Here is a 15,204-nt window from a genome sequence, read left to right on the forward strand (position 1 = left end):
TCCTAGCCCTGGGGAAATGGGTTTGGGTCGAGGGTGTTGTGCCTCTGGCTGACTTTTACCCCTTTGGCTTGGAGCAGGGGGACGCTGTCACTTTGAAACAGGATGATGGAGGCTCCGGGCTTCAGCCGATCTCAGTGAAATTCCCTTTCTTTGGAGTGGGACACACAGGACTGTATGTAAGTAGTGGTTTCCTTACTTGGGTTCTGGGGGAGGCTGAGGGCTCTGAGTGGCTTCATGGCAAAGGGGCTTTGCTGGGGCATCACATTGTGCCCTGCAAGCTGCCAGTTCCTGGCACAAGGGTGTGGCCAGCCCGCTGACCATTTTGGGATGCTTATTTCCCCACGGTGAGTCCTCTCCGGAGCTCACGCAGAGGGAGAGAGGGACTCCAGGCAGAGTTTTAGTTCTCTTGCATCCCAAGCTGAGTGGAGAGAAAGAGCCAGGAGGGAAAAAGTGACATAGAGTGAGTGACAAGTTGCTTTTGGCATGGAAACGGCTCCCAAGGCAGGCGAAGGGCTGGGCCGGGCAGGGTGGCACTGGGGAGCCTACAATTTTTCCCCAGACTCTACTCTGACTTTTTCTTTCCACAAGTCAGAGCCTAGTGCCTGTGAGAGGGAATGAGATTCAAGGGGAGAAACTGAAGTTGTGCAGAGTCTGGGTCCAGTACAGCCTGCTGCAGTGCCACCCTTCCCCGCAGCTCCACCACTCCTGGAACTGCAGGGAGAGAATCAGTCCATCTCCATGGCCATTCGGTCCTTGGCGTCTCTGCAACATGCCTACACAGGCGCTGGTTTTAGGGACGTGGACACCTGTGCACTGGGAACCAGACTGAAACTGCCACCTTATTCCAAACCGGCTACTGACGATACAAAGGCTCTGTGACTGAAGCACAGTCTAAACAAGGAAGGGGTTGCCAGGAGAGCTATATAGCTATACCTGCAAACCCTCTTAGTGTGGATTCTGCTGACACTGGCTAAAAAGGCCTTTAGCCAGGATAGTTTATCCTGGTTTGGCAAGCGAAACAAGCTATACTGGCAAAAGGCCTTTTAGGCCAGTGTAATTGCATGGACACTGGGGCTTGTGCCGGTATAGAAATGTCCTTTCGAAATCACATCCAATCAGCGGGGCTGTGCCAATGAATGTTCTGAATGTAGACTCGGCCTTAGTGTGTCTGAGGGCATTTGCGGGAGGTGGCAAGTCTAGCATTATGAATTATTGGTAGTGATTTGGGGGTCGGTCAGGTCCGGTGTCTGTATTCAGACAACATTCCAGGGGCGTCAATGTGGGTTTTGCCAGAGTATGGACAGTGTCACAACCTCTGGCCAAGGCACTATGTTTCTGAAGGACACCTGTCCAGCATGCCTCAGACACTGCCCAGCTTCGTCCTCGCCCACTATTCAAAAACTATCATCAAGCAAGATGATTAACACTGGCAAGGAATAAGATGCAATGGGCCAGTTCTTCTGCAGATGTAAATGGGCTTTGCTCTGCTGAAACCATTGGGGTAACACTGATTTACACCAGCTCAGGATCTGGCCCATTAAAAGTCCAGGTCAGGAGGAGGTGGGCAATAAATAAATGCACAGTAGGGAGCGTATCAGATCTGAGCGAGTGGGGTCGTATTAAGAGACAAGCCCTGTGAGCAAAGTTTTTGGGGTGTTGGTTCCATGCTGAGCTGGTGGTTCCGAGTTGTTCCCAAGTTGGAAAGTTTGAATTCACAAGAAAAAATGTTCACATACATTTTTTTGAATTATTTTTTGCAAATGTAATTCACAAAGGTTGATGGGAACTGGTGCCTTATTTTTCACTTGTCCCCATTCAGTGAGCAGCTGTAGGACAAGAGGATGGAAATGGGTGCCAAAGGGTCTATAGGCCAGGCTCTCTCTTAGCAAAGGCCCAATCTCTCACCAAAAGGCTGGGGCGGGGGTGAAGATGTGGTGACAATCTGCAATGCAGGTAGAACCTGCACCAGCAAACCCTGGTGCTCTCTCCTCATCTCACCTGCCTCTGAGCGCTCATTTGGACTGAAAGATGGACCTTGACCAAATACCATGCATGAATGGTAACTCAGCAGGTCCTTGGACAATCTAGGAACAGGCATATCTGCTCACTGTATTGCTATGGGAGAGTTTTTATCAGTCTGCTGATATAGGGCCATTAGAGAAGCTCTTATCACTTGTATATGTTTATCTGCTTCCCATTAAAGTCTCGTGTCTGGGTCTCCATTGCAAAAAACCATTCATTCCCTGCTGACCTGGTGTGGAGGTGCCTGGCCCCAGCCAAACGCTCCCTATCGCTACATGTTGAGAGTGGCTTTGGGTTGCCCACTTGGTTCCCCGGTGACCAATTGGCATGGAGATCACTGATCAGGGAGGCGCTTGTTTCACTTGGGGCAGCTCCTGTCCATCTGTTCCCTTAGGCTGAGCAGGCAAAGGGGGCCAACAGGGAGTGCAGCGAGTGGAAGGAGTGATTCAGTCGCTCATCCCATTTCCATCTTCCTGTGCAAACAGACAGAAGGTGAATATCCCCCAATCACTGTGTTCCAAAAATGACCTTTAACCTTTACATCAGTGCAGAATTGGTGGGAAGGTACACCAGAGAACCCCCACAAAGTCTCTGTGGCAGTCTGCACTATGGACTGGAACATAAGAATGGCCAGATTGGGTCAGACCAATGGTCCATCCAACCTTGTATCCTATCTTCTGACAGTGGCTAATGCCAGGTGCTTCAGAGGGAATGAACAGAACAGGCAATCATTGAGTGATCCATCCCCTGTCATCCAGTCCCAGCATCTGTCAGTCAGCTGTTTAGGGACACCCAGAGCCTCTGGTTGTGTCCCTGACCATCTTGGCTAATAGCCATTGATGGACCTATCCTGCATGAACTTATCTAACTCTTTTTTGAACCCAGTGATAGTTTTGGCCATCACAACATCCCCTGGCAGTGAGTTCCACAGGGAAACTGTGGACAGACACACTTGTAGTGTGTAGTGTGCACAGAGGGTGAATCTAGTATCACATCCCAGATGAATTAGGGTTTTCGCAGCTCTAGAATTGGTGTTCATGTTCAGGGAGTGGAATGCCCTTGCAGTCACCAACTCCGAGCTGGACCAGCAGCCAAGGTCAAGACCATGTAGCCACGCTACAGCTGTGCAAAAGGGACCTACAGCTGCCAAAAGCGGTTCCTGTGATAGGGAACCTCCAGTGGTGTAGGAGCATTCCGGGGAGACAAAGCAGTGGCTGGAGCAAGGTGAAGGGGCATGGTGAGAGCACGGTGTGTTCCAGTGGTCCTGGGCTGGTTGAACAACCCCTGCGAAACATGGGCTAAGGCAGTCCTGTGACCATTGTCGTTACTATCACTAGACCAGGGCCCCCTTGTGCTAGGTACAAACTCTCAGTGAGAGACAGTCCCTGCGCCAGAAAACTTGCTGTTAAAGAGACTAAGGGTGGGAGGAGAAGCAGAGGCCCAGAGAGGCAGAGGGACTTGCCCATGGTCAGACTACAAGTTGGTGGAAGAGCCAGGAATGGAACCCAAGTCCCCTGTGTCCCAGTGCAGCACTAGACGAGAGGTTCCTAAGCTTTTTTTTCTTTGCCCCCCTTCTCTGTGGGAGTTGCATCACAGTCTCCCCTCCCCCCCAACTTCTGCCCGTCTTGAGCAGAAAAGGACTCACTGAGGGGAACGGGCAGCTCGTGGTTGGGGTGGCAGCAGGACCCAGCTGGCACCATCCCTGGAGGAGCCCATGGCAGCGTGGTGCAGAGCGGGCTGGGGTCCTCGCATTCCCTCCCCCTGCCCAGAGCCTCTCATTCCCGCAGGCTGTGGAGGGTTTGAAATACGCAGGGCTGCAGTCAGGCTAGGACAGCAGGAAGAGGGTACAGGGAGTGCCCAGCCATCTGGGTGGGGAGGAGGGGGAGCAGCAGGCTGCTGTCAGGGCGTGGCTGGGCAGGGTGGGGCTGCGCTCTCACCCACCCTGCTGACTCTCTGCATGCCCTCCCTGGTGCGGCACCCAGTCGGCCGTGGCCCTGTGTCCCAACTTCCATCCCCCTGATGCCTTGTCGCATCCCACAGTGTGAAAAGCAATGCACTCGCCACACTGCCTCCTTACAATCAGTCTGTGCAGTGCTTGACAAGCTAGGGCCTGCTCCTCTCCCATTGATGTCAGCATGAGCCACACGCCTGGGAGCTTGCTGAACTGGGCACGTGGCATGAGCCACATTCCCTGCCATGAAGGGCTCACAGAGAAGGCCCCATTCTTGGACAGGGTTTCATGAGCAAGGACCTTGGGGTCTCCAATGGGACTCTGTCTAGGGCTAAGGATCCCTACTTCAGCTCTCTGGGCAGGTTCAGGTAGTCAGGAACAGGGCCGCCCAGAGGATTCAGGGGGCCTGGGGCAAAGCAATTTCGGGGGTCCCTTCCATAAAAAAAAGTTGCAATACTATAGAATACAAACACTTGCAAGGTGGTAAGGTGATAGGGAACAGCCAGCATGGATTTGTAAAGAACAAATCATGTCAAACCAATCTGATAGCTTTCTTCGATAGGATAACGAGTCTTGTGGATAAGGGAGAAGCTGTGGATGTGGTATACCTAGACTTTAGTAAGGCATTTGATACGGTCTCGCATGATATTCTTATCGACAAACTAGGCAAATACAATTTAGATGGGGCTACTATAAGGTGGGTGCATAACTGGCTGGATAACCGTACTCAGAGAGTTGTTATTAATGGTTCCCAATCCTGCTGGAAAGGCATAACGAGTGGGGTTCCGCAGGGGTCTGTTTTGGGACCAGCTCTGTTCAATATCTTCATTAACGACTTAGATATTGGTATAGAAAGTACGATTATTAAGTTTGCGGATGATACCAAACTGGGAGGGATTGCAACTGCTTTGGAGGACAGGGTCATAATTCAAAATGATCTGGACAAATTGGAGAAATGGTCTGAGTTAAACAGGATGAAGTTTAACAAAGACAAATGCAATGTGCTCCACTTAGGAAGAAAAAATCAGTTTCACACATACAAAATGGGAAGAGACTGTCTAGGAAGGAGTACGGCAGAAAGGAATCTAGGGGTTATAGTGGACCACAAGCTAAATATGAGTCAACAGTGTGATGCTGTTGCAAAAAAAGCAAACGTGATTCTGGGATGTATTAACAGGTGTGTTGTGAGCAAGACACGAGAAGTCATTCTTCCGCTCTACTCTGCTCTGGTTAGGCCTCAGCTGGAGTATTGTGTCCAATTCTGGGCACCGCATTTCAAGAAAGATGTGGAGAAATTGGAAAGGGTCCAGAGAAGAGCAACAAGAATGATTAAAGGTCTTGAGAACATGACCTATGAAGGAAAGCTGAAAGAATTGGGTTTGTTTAGTTTGGAAAAGAGAAGACTGAGAGGGGACATGATAGCAGTTTTCAGGTATCTAAAAGGGTGTCATAAGGAGGAGGGAGAAAACTTGTTCACCTTAGCCTCTGAGGATAGAACAAGAAGCAATGGGCTTAAACTGCAGCAAGGGAGGTCTAGGTTGGACATTAGGAAAAAGTTCCTAACTGTCAGGGTGGTTAAACACTGGAATAAATTGCCTAGGGAGGTTGTGGAATCTCCATCTCTGGAGATATTTAAGAGTAGGTTAGATAAATGTCTATCAGGGATGGTCTAGACAGTATTTGGTCCTGCCATGCGGGCAGGGGACTGGACTCGATGACCTCTCGAGGTCCCTTCCAGTCCTAGAATCTATGAATCTATGAAAACAAAGTTACCCTGCGTGGTTTCGTTGTGTTGGGTACTCGGAGCGATCTGCACAACAGGGCTGAGACATGAGGAATTTTCTGTAGGTTCTTCCTTTGTTCTGGGGAGCCCAGAAACCTCACTGATCCTGGATCTCGGAGAAACAGCAGCTCTGCGCAGTGCTGGCATGCATCGTTCTCTTATGTCTGGCTTGTGCACCAGCCTTTTTTCCAGGGTGAAACTGGTGGATGCTGATTGCTCCAACATTTAATTCTGTGTCATTGTCACGGGCCCCTGGATGTGTTATCAGCTGGGATTGAACCTAAATCCAAGGGGATGTCTTCACTGCAATAATGGGGTGTGACAGCAGTCGAGCAGACATCCCCACGCTGCTCAGGTACCGGAGCAGCAAAGCTGCAGCAGTACACATTGTACAGGCCTGCCCAGGGTGCTGGGTAATTACTCGTGGAGCTAGCCTGTGCTAAACTTCTAACACCGTTGATCTGGAAGCAGCAGGGGAATCCAAGACTCTTACTTGGTCCAGCCACTGGGGGGGCAGAGAGGCCCACCACTGATGTGGGTGACATTATCACAGGGCCAGATTGGTGACTCACAGTTTCCCTTCCCCGCCCTCAGGGAGAAGGAGACCAGAGAGGCCACAGTGGGAAGTCTGAGCGAGCAGGTGGACTCCTCCCGTCTGGAGGTGGAAAAGCTGAGGACTCGCACCATGGAGCTGCAGAGGCAGCAAAGCCTCCTGGAGGAACAGAAGGAGGAGCTGGCAAAGGAGCGGGAGAGAGTGCGAAAGGAGCTGGAGCAAGGGTGAGGTGCCTCACATCTGCCCATGTTACTATGGCGTGCAGGGCAGTCCCGCTTGGGGGAGGGGGGTGCGGATTCCCCACTCCACGCTGATGTAATGGACAGTGCTGAGGGAGATGGCCCAGCATCCTCCTGGTAGGGAACCCACTCGGAGCCACGCCCACCTGACACTGGAGTGATGCAGGCCTGAGGCGCAGCCTTGACTGAAAGGTAGCAGTGAAGCTGGCGTGGCTGGGGAGCTGCTCACAATGTACATGACTGTAGGTTTCATTGCCATGGGGGAGTAAGCCCGGCTAGTCATTTACAACAATGCGAAGGCAGCGTAAACTCCTCCCAGATCAGAATGGTAGCGTTCACAGCCACACGGCGCTCGGGTGGCAAACGGCGCAGGCCAGCGGAGAAGTAAGGCCCTAGACTTTGCTGGAGAATTCATTTTCCTCCCTTTTGCGTGACTCCTGCAGGCAGAGGTCCCTGGAGCAGTTAGAAGAGAAGACCTCAGCCTTGAAGAAGGAGCTGGTGGTGGTAAAGGAGTCCTTGAACCAGGCCGTCCTGGAGAAGGACGTGCTGGAGAATGAGAAGGAATGTGTAAGCTGTGCTCTGTCTAAAGTAAGAATGGCGATGGTGTCCTAGGAGTTTGGCTAGCGATCAGCTGTTTCATGAACTTCACAGGCCAGTCTGTTCCCTTACTGAAGGCATTTTTCCAATTCTACCTCACCGCTACTTCTCCTGTCAGTTCACCTCCTCTGGGGAACCGAGTTTGGGTTTGTACAGCATTGTTCATGCTCAGCTTTTCCAAAAGCACTTAGAAGTGATGAGCTAGATCCTATTGCCAGGCAGTGGCTGGCAGGCAAACAGAACAGCTGTAACTTATCACCCAGAGAGCCCTGGGCCTGTGATCCCGTCTCCACTGGGAAAATGCCAGTGGATCCTTACTTCCAACCTAGATGCCCACTAGAACTTGACTGATGGAATGCTAATGTATCTGGTATGAACGACAGCATCACTCTGGGTCTGAACCGCATTATCAGCACAGACCATGAACCCAAATCCTAGTAGGAGACCTGAATCCATTGAAGTGGGATTTTCAAAACCACCCACCTGCTTTAGGAGTATGAGTCCCATTTCCTTTCAGTGAGACTTGGGCTCCTAAGTAGAACCAGATGGGTTTTTTGGCTGAAACTTGTTTCAGCAAAAAAAATGCAGATTTGGTGACACCAAAATGATTCACAGATTTGTGTCAGCGATGCTGAATTGCTTGGGCCTGAAAAATTTCCTTTTGAAAAAGTTGAAATATTTCATTTCAACATTTTTGAAGTGAAACATTTTGATTTTTTGAATTGAGTTTTCATTTAGAAATTTTGTTCAATTTAATTTTTAAAAGATTAAAAAATGTGAAACATTCAAAATGCAAATGAAATGTTTCATTTGACCGAAAATGAATTTTTCCCCCCACTTTTCTTTTTGTCAAAAAATTTCATTTTCGGGTCAACCCGAAGCAATTTTTTTTTCCTGGATTTTTTTTTTTTTTTTTGGAACCAAAATGAATAAGCAGTTATTCACCCCACCCTACTCCGAAGTCACTGAGGCTGTGTTGAAATCCCACCCAGTCTTCCAGCCTGAAGGCGGGAGTGACACCGGCTAAGTTGTATGGCAAGCGGGAGGCACAAAGACCTTGCCCATTGGCATTAGTTTCTCACACAGCCATAGGGGATGGGAGGACAGGGCTCTGGTAGAGTGGCGGGTGAGATGCCAGTGAATGGCATGACATTATTAGGAGTTGATATTTCAAAATGGAAAATGTGTTACTAGTTAATTTCTTTGCTTGGAAATAACATGCCCACCACAGGCATGACCCAATGCCTGTTGAAGTCAGTGGGTGTTAAACTGGTCTCCAGTGAATAACTACTGAGCAGCAGCCATCCCTGTGACGATAGCAGAATGATCTGCCCAGAGCTAAATCCATGCACCAAGAATTCTGTTAGGCAGCATTTTCAGAGGTACTAACTTTTCCAAACTAGTATATTACTTGCCACATCATAATAGCACTGCGTTACAACAACTGTCAGATCCACTTCATCTTCAGTAGGGTAGGAGATGTCCCGACTGGGGAACATGTTTTTTTCCCAGGAAAGAAGGGTTTCCCTGTCTCACTCAATAGTGTTCACTCTTCTAGGAAATCCTGGAGAGCAACTAGCAGTGAGCTGAGGGTAGAAGGGGTGGGAGAGCTTTTTAAAAATGTCCTAACCCCGATGAGTAGTATCATATAGAGCTCGCTGTCAGCAATTCCTTTGCAGGGGCCGAAGTACCGGGCCCCATCAATGGAGGTGCAGTCTGCTGGATTGCTAGCTGACCCAGCAGAGTGTACCTCACCCAAAGGGTCCATCAGGAAGAATGTGCAGGTCTAATTTATGGCACTTCGTAACAGTGGCCGGGCTAGCAAAAGAGTCTGGCACCCATGTGCTGGTCTTGTCTGTGGGTGAAATGAGCTATGGGGTTCGAGTGTGGCACAGCTGGCATGGGAGGCAAGCCCCCAGGAGGAATTCTCGTTAATGCATCAGTAGCCATTGGCCTAGCTGAGAATTTCCGAGGCTCCGCAGTGACAGTAGGAAGCTGGTAACAAATCTCGTTAGTATCTGATACAGCCCTGCAAAGACCAGAAAGCGGTAGCATCCCAGTGTGAACTGTGGGCTGAACAGTGCCATCAGGATGTACCCTGCTGTGGGGACATGAGCTGCAGGAGGCATTGGGCACTCATTGGGGTGAGTTCAATGGGAGTTTTGCATGAGGAAGGACTGTATGATTTGGCTCACAGATTGCCCAGGTCTGCTCCCTATGAACCACATAGTGGGATCTGCAGCTGTAGCAGCCTGACCACTAGCTTCCCACCAGATGAACTCAGAGCATCCCAAACCCTTCTGATATCAGTGCTTCAACCCCAGCGTGTATCGCAGAACCCAGGCCAGAGACTTCCTCGCACTGCGCCTCAGTTCTTCACCAGAGTGGAGCAGGGGCTCCTGAATCTCGGGGACAAGGAAGGTTTTACCTCACTGTGGCTGGAAAAACTCCCAGCCAGTGTTTAAGTGCTGAGGTTTCCCTTCTCCCCAGGCCAAGACCAAGAGTGCTGAGCTAGAACTAACCATAAACAAGCTGAGATCGGAGGACTCCGAGCTGAGAGACTCACTGGCCAAGATGGGGGCTCTGACTGAAGGTCTTGCCCAGGACAAGGTCAACCTCAACCGCCTTCTCCTGCAGGTAACAGACCTTACCCTGCCCATGGCCTCCACTCAACACCTGCACTCACCTCACATGCGTTCTGCTCCTGTGCCCCTCACAAACACCCCAGCCTACACTCTCCATGCTACCCCTGTGTCCATCACACAACCCCGCCCACGCACCCCCTGTGCCCATCACAAACACCCACCTACGTCCTCCGTGCTGCACCCTGTGCCCCTCACCCCCCCCCCCCTTCTCCCCCTCCCCCTCAGACCCCCCCGCCCTGCGCTCTGCCCTTGTGTCCATCACACACCCCTGCCCTGCACCCTGTGCCCATCACACCCCCACCCTGCGTTCTGCCTCTGTGCCCCTCACACCCCTACCCTGTGCCCATCACGAACACCCTAGCCTACGTCCTGCGCTCTGCCCCATTGCCCATCACACACCCCCGCCCTGCACCCCGTGTCCCTCAGACACCCCTGCCCTGCGTTCTGCCCGTGTCCCTCACACACCCCCACCCTGTGCCCCTCACACACCCCCACCCTGTGCCCCTCACAGGCTCCCACCCTGCGCTCTGGCCCAGTGCCCCTCACACGCTCCCGCCCTGCGCTCTTCCCCTGTGCTCCTCACACACCCTGCCCTGTGCCCATCATGAACACCCTAGCCTACGTCCTGCACTCTGCACCCCCTCTGCCCATACCCCCACACACTCCTGCCCTGCACTCTGCCCCTGTGTCCCTCACATGCCCACCCCCAGCCCATGACCTGCATTCTGTCACTCAGCACTGGCCCACGGAAGCTGGTTCCCTTATTCCATGCCAGAGCACTGTTAGGTACCCAGCCAAGATGTGCCAGCTGCAGGGCATCACCACAGCCCAGCCCAGGGAAGTGCCTCTCACCCCTTTGAAAGGGGCAGTTCCTGAACTTGGCTACAAGATACATGTGTCTGGGTGGGCAGGGTCAGGTCCCTTTGAGTGGGCTGTGCCCCTCCCTTCTCCATGGACCCTCCCCCCTCCACCACCAGAGCATCCCCCCTCCCTGCTCTCATTCAGCTCCTCTCTCTCGCTGGCCTGCCCTTACCCCCTGTGCTGGTGTTCTAGGAGCCTCATCTCAGGGCTTTGCCACCTCCAGCCCTGGGGCAGGGGTGCCGGCTGTACCAGAAGTGCCCATCACTCATCCAGCCACTCAGCTCCCACTTCTGGCTGCAGATTTCAACGCCAGGGCCTGCCGGATCCAGCCCCATCCCGCCGGGGCTGCTAGGTGGATCCAGAGAGAGGGGGGGAGGGAAAACAAAAATGTCTTACTCTGCCAAGTGAAAAGCATCCCTCTTGTTCTAGTGGCTGGGAACCCCCTCAGTGGGAGAGCAGGCTGCAGGGCAAAGGCAGAGTCCCCCCACCCCTACCCCAGGGCACCGAGCCATGCAGGACTGCGCTCTGTCGCCCATTCCTACCATTGGGGGGCATTCCTGTAGCACCAAGAGGCCCCAACCAGGATCAGGACCCGCCAAAGAGCTTACTGGGTAAAGAAACGAGGGCGGGAGACGGTAAATGTCATTGTCCCCTTTACCACTGGAAAGCGGAAGCCCAAAGAGAGGAAGGGCATGATCCACAAGGGACATAGGCACCTAGCTCCCATTGAGTCAGTGGGAGTTAAGCACCTACAGACCGTCTGTCAGCATCTCCTGGAGAAGCCCTGCCCCAGAGCACCCAGGCTGGTGGGTGAGGTTTGCCCTCTCCCACCTGCTGGTGTGAGGAGTGCAGGCAGCCGGAGTGCGCTCTCTTTAGCGATTCCCCCTCAGTTCTGAGCCATGGGACGTTCGTTTCGAATCTCTCTAACCCTGGGCTGTGCCAGAAATGTTTTAGCCTCATGAGCACTGTTCCAGCGGGGCTTGTAATCTCCGTGGGCATGTTACTTCAGGGAGGCCTGACATGGAGGGGTAGCGCAGCGGTTCCATGCTCGACTGCTTGTGCCAACAGCGGGTAGAACTTCCAAGGCACTTCAAGCACTGCCCAGCTCCCCCCACGAGTCTGGACCCTGCTTACGCACCACACAGAAGGCTTCACCACGCTTCTGTACCTTGCCAGCTCAGCCTATGGCACTTGAGCTCTCAGGAGCCACTGTGATGTCACGTCTCGCTAGTGTGACCGTCAGAGCCTCCAAGTTCTACGGACATGAAGGAATTGCAGTCCACAGGCCCCGCCAGGTCTGAGTTAGGGTTGGGGATATATTCCCTATCCAGGGAACATCCCCAGGCTGAGAACGGATCCCCCATGGCAACAGCAACTGTCGTCTCTGCAGCTGAGCTTCTAACAGCAGGCAGCTGTGCTGTTCTGATGTCACCTTAGAGCGGGCTAGCTCCCCTCTGCCCTTCACTCTTGTCAAGTCTGTAGGGTATTTCCTCCCAGGGCCGGCCCCTTATCCCACTGCCCTCTCTTTGGCTTTTGGGTGTGGTGAAGCTGGAGGAGGAGAAGAGCTCGCTGCTGGAGCAGAGGCGGGAGCTGGAGCAGGAGCGAGCTGGCCTGCGAGAGCAATTGGCACACCTGGAGCAGGAGCTGGCATGGATGAGCATGGCCAGGCGGGAGCTGGAGCAGAGCTGCCAGGCAGCAGAGGAGAGGCAGGAGGCACTGGGGGAAGAGATGAGGTTGCTGCGCAGGGAAAAAGCCCAGCTGCAGGATCACCTGACGCAGGTGAGAGCAGGCCCAGGTGGGGATCTGCCCCAGATAACGCTCCCTCCCTGCACACTGCTGGGCAAGAGCCAGTCTTCCCTTTGTGGCAAAGGTCTTCCTCCCCCATGCCTGCTCTTCTCCATTCCTCGCTTGTGGCGGCTTTGCTGTCAGCCAGCCAGTTCCTGGAGCAACTGGGAGCCACAGGAGCAGACTGGGAACAAGATGGGGACGCAGAGAGCAAATCCCCCCCCAAGTTGCTGTGTGGGAGAAATGACCTACCCCACCTGTATCCCTGGCGCAGAATACTGCCCTGGTGTGCCTGGCTGGTGAGATGGGGAGGGGCCGAGGGGGAGTAGCCCTCCCATGGGCATCTCTCTCCCTCCCTCTCTGCTGCCTGCAGTAGAGGTAGCCAGCAAAAGGGACTCCGGGAGCATGGAGGGCCCAGTCACACCCTTTGCTCTCTAGCTTTGCTCACCTTCCTTTCCTTGCTCTTCCAAGGCGAGCAGCCAGCAGCACACTCTGAGTGAGCAGCTGGCGCACAGACACCAGGAGCTGGAGATTCAGGCTGACGCCCTGCTCCGCACCGCCCAGGAGAAGGAGGAGCTCGCTAAGGAGAAGGCACAGCTGGCTGTGGAGTTCAATGTACTGGAGAGGCAGAGGAAGGGCCTGCTGGAAGAGACAGACATGCTCAGGTACCCCCTCCTTGCTCTTCAGATCCTGGGAGACTGGTGGAGTCCTGTGGGTATCACCTGGAGGCTGGCTAGTCTCTTATTTTGGGGGGGAGGGCTACTAAGGGGTGCCATGGCAGGGGAGAGAAGGTCTCTTCTCTGTGCCAGGAACTTCCTGCACTGCTGCTCCCAGTGCTACCTGCTGGTATGAGGCTGGGAACAGCCCAGATCAGTAATGGAGATGGACCAGAAGGGGCCATTCCCAACGGGGGAAGGCAAGGAATGCCAGGAGCCCCGCTTCTGTCCAACACGCTCCCCCTCCCTGCTGCTGCATTCACTCCTCTCCCTCCTGCTGAGGGGCACAGGGGGGCAACTGGTACCCAGCAGCACTGCAGAGCAAGGGAGGGAGTTTCCAGCTAAGCCCACACAGCCAGTGGACAGCTGGGAGGGTGGCTGTTCTCAGCCACTACCAACCTGTGTGGGGAGACATGATGCCCACACTCCCTTGGACTGGCGGGGACGCTGTGCCAGCTGACCTGGGCAGTCATTCACCATGCAGAGGCCTCGCTCCAGCTCCCTAGGCAGTTTGATGAAAGGATTGTTAATGCTTCACAGTCCTGGTTCTCCTCTGCCACACCCTGGTGGAAATGAAGCCTCACTTGCGCAGGAGGAAGTGGAGTTCTGCCCCTCGACCATGGTCTCTGGGCGAGGAGAGCCAGCCCCGTGCCCTTGTTCTGCCCAGACACGCTGACACAGCCATCACATGTGTGAGAGCCAGGCTCAGCCACGCTCATGTGGAATTGCTCCCAGGGGGCAGCTCCACAGGGCCTGCTGCTGGGAACACATCTGGCGAATGGAGAACAGGAGAGAGGCCCCAAGGAGCCTGTGTGCGGCAGATGTTCATACAGGGCACACACGGCATTCAAGCTGTGGCTGGGACAGCGCTGCATGGCTCATAGCTGAGCCATAAAGGCCTCAGGGCTCAGCATAGACAAAGGTTCCTCTCACAATCAAAGCCCCAACTAATTCACTGGAGGTCGGGGAAGTGATAGCCTCCATCACTGGCCCTGATTCTTTGCTGCTGTGCCACAGAGCTGAGAAGGACTCACTGGAGATCAGCCTTTTTGAGATGCAGGAGCTAGCAGCACAGCTGGAAGTCAAGAAGGAACAGCTGGAAGGGGAGAATCAGAGCCTTGACCAGACAAGGCAGGTGCTCCAAGGTAAAGTGTATGTGCTACTGCCAATCCCCACTTCCCTTCTGCCTATGGCTTCAGCTCCTGAGCTCAGTACCCCCGGCCCAAGTGGAGCCATGCCCATGTCCCTTGCCTTGTGGTATCATGGAGCTCCAGGCCCCATGGCCTGCAGCAGAGAGTAATGCCCGAATTGCACACCTGAGTGCGCTTTACGCAAGCAAGACCCTTGGGAGCCTCACAAGGGTTTCTTTGGTCCACAGTGGAGGTGGAGAAGGCCCAGCAGGAGCTGGAGCTGCAGGACACCACCCGGAGGCGGGATATAGACTCACTGAAGCAGCAGCTGGCGCAGATGGAACAAGAGACTCAGCTGTCTCTGAAGAACCAGAAGAAGGCCCATGAGGAGGACCTGGCATGGCTGAAACAGGAGAAGGTGAGAGCTGCAGCCTCCAGCCTCAGTGAGAGAGGAGCCCTACTGATCTGCAAACTGCAACTAGACACATTTGCAATAGAAATGAGGCAAACAGGTAGCATTGAGGATATCATACTATGGGGCGCCTTACGAAGGGCACAGCGACCCCTGGGTAAAGTACCATGATGCGCCTTACTCAGTGCACAGCGACACATGGGTAATGTACCATGGGGCACCTTACCCACGGCACGGTGACCCTAGGTAATATACCATAGGGTGCCTTAGACAGCGCATGGCGACTCCTCGGTAAGGTACCATGGGGCCCATTACCCAGGGCATGGCAACCCCTGGGTAACGTACCATGGGATGCCTTACGCAGGGCATACTGACCCCTGGGTAACATACCATGGGGCACCTCACCAGGGGCACAGTGCCCTGTAGTTTAGGTACCATGCAGCGCCTTACCTGGGACATGGCGACCCCTGGGTAACGTACCATGGGGCACCTAACCCCGGGCATGGTGAC

At 53.7% G+C, this 15,204-nt stretch overlaps 1 protein-coding gene across 1 annotated transcript in view; it reads left to right on the plus strand.

Annotated features, from left to right (window-relative positions):
- Positions 1-6,067: 6,067 nt before the first annotated feature.
- Positions 6,068-15,204, plus strand: part of LOC113405263 (putative ciliary rootlet coiled-coil protein 2) — a gene marked incomplete at its 3' end in the record, with an annotated part of 40,676 nt that continues 31,539 nt past the window's right edge. Inside the window, exons 1-8 of the mRNA XM_026646294.1 lie at positions 6,068-6,111; positions 6,351-6,533; positions 6,992-7,136; positions 9,636-9,782; positions 12,200-12,430; positions 12,908-13,101; positions 14,170-14,297; positions 14,531-14,700. Of these exons, the coding sequence (XP_026502079.1) occupies positions 6,068-6,111; positions 6,351-6,533; positions 6,992-7,136; positions 9,636-9,782; positions 12,200-12,430; positions 12,908-13,101; positions 14,170-14,297; positions 14,531-14,700 (1,242 nt within the window). The remainder of the gene's footprint in view (positions 6,112-6,350; positions 6,534-6,991; positions 7,137-9,635; positions 9,783-12,199; positions 12,431-12,907; positions 13,102-14,169; positions 14,298-14,530; positions 14,701-15,204) is intronic.

The sequence above is a fragment of the Terrapene carolina genome, unplaced genomic scaffold (assembly GCF_002925995.2).
Source record: "Terrapene carolina triunguis isolate 2854851 unplaced genomic scaffold, T_m_triunguis-2.0 Scaffold34800, whole genome shotgun sequence".
Classification (NCBI taxonomy): Eukaryota; Metazoa; Chordata; order Testudines; family Emydidae; genus Terrapene; species Terrapene triunguis.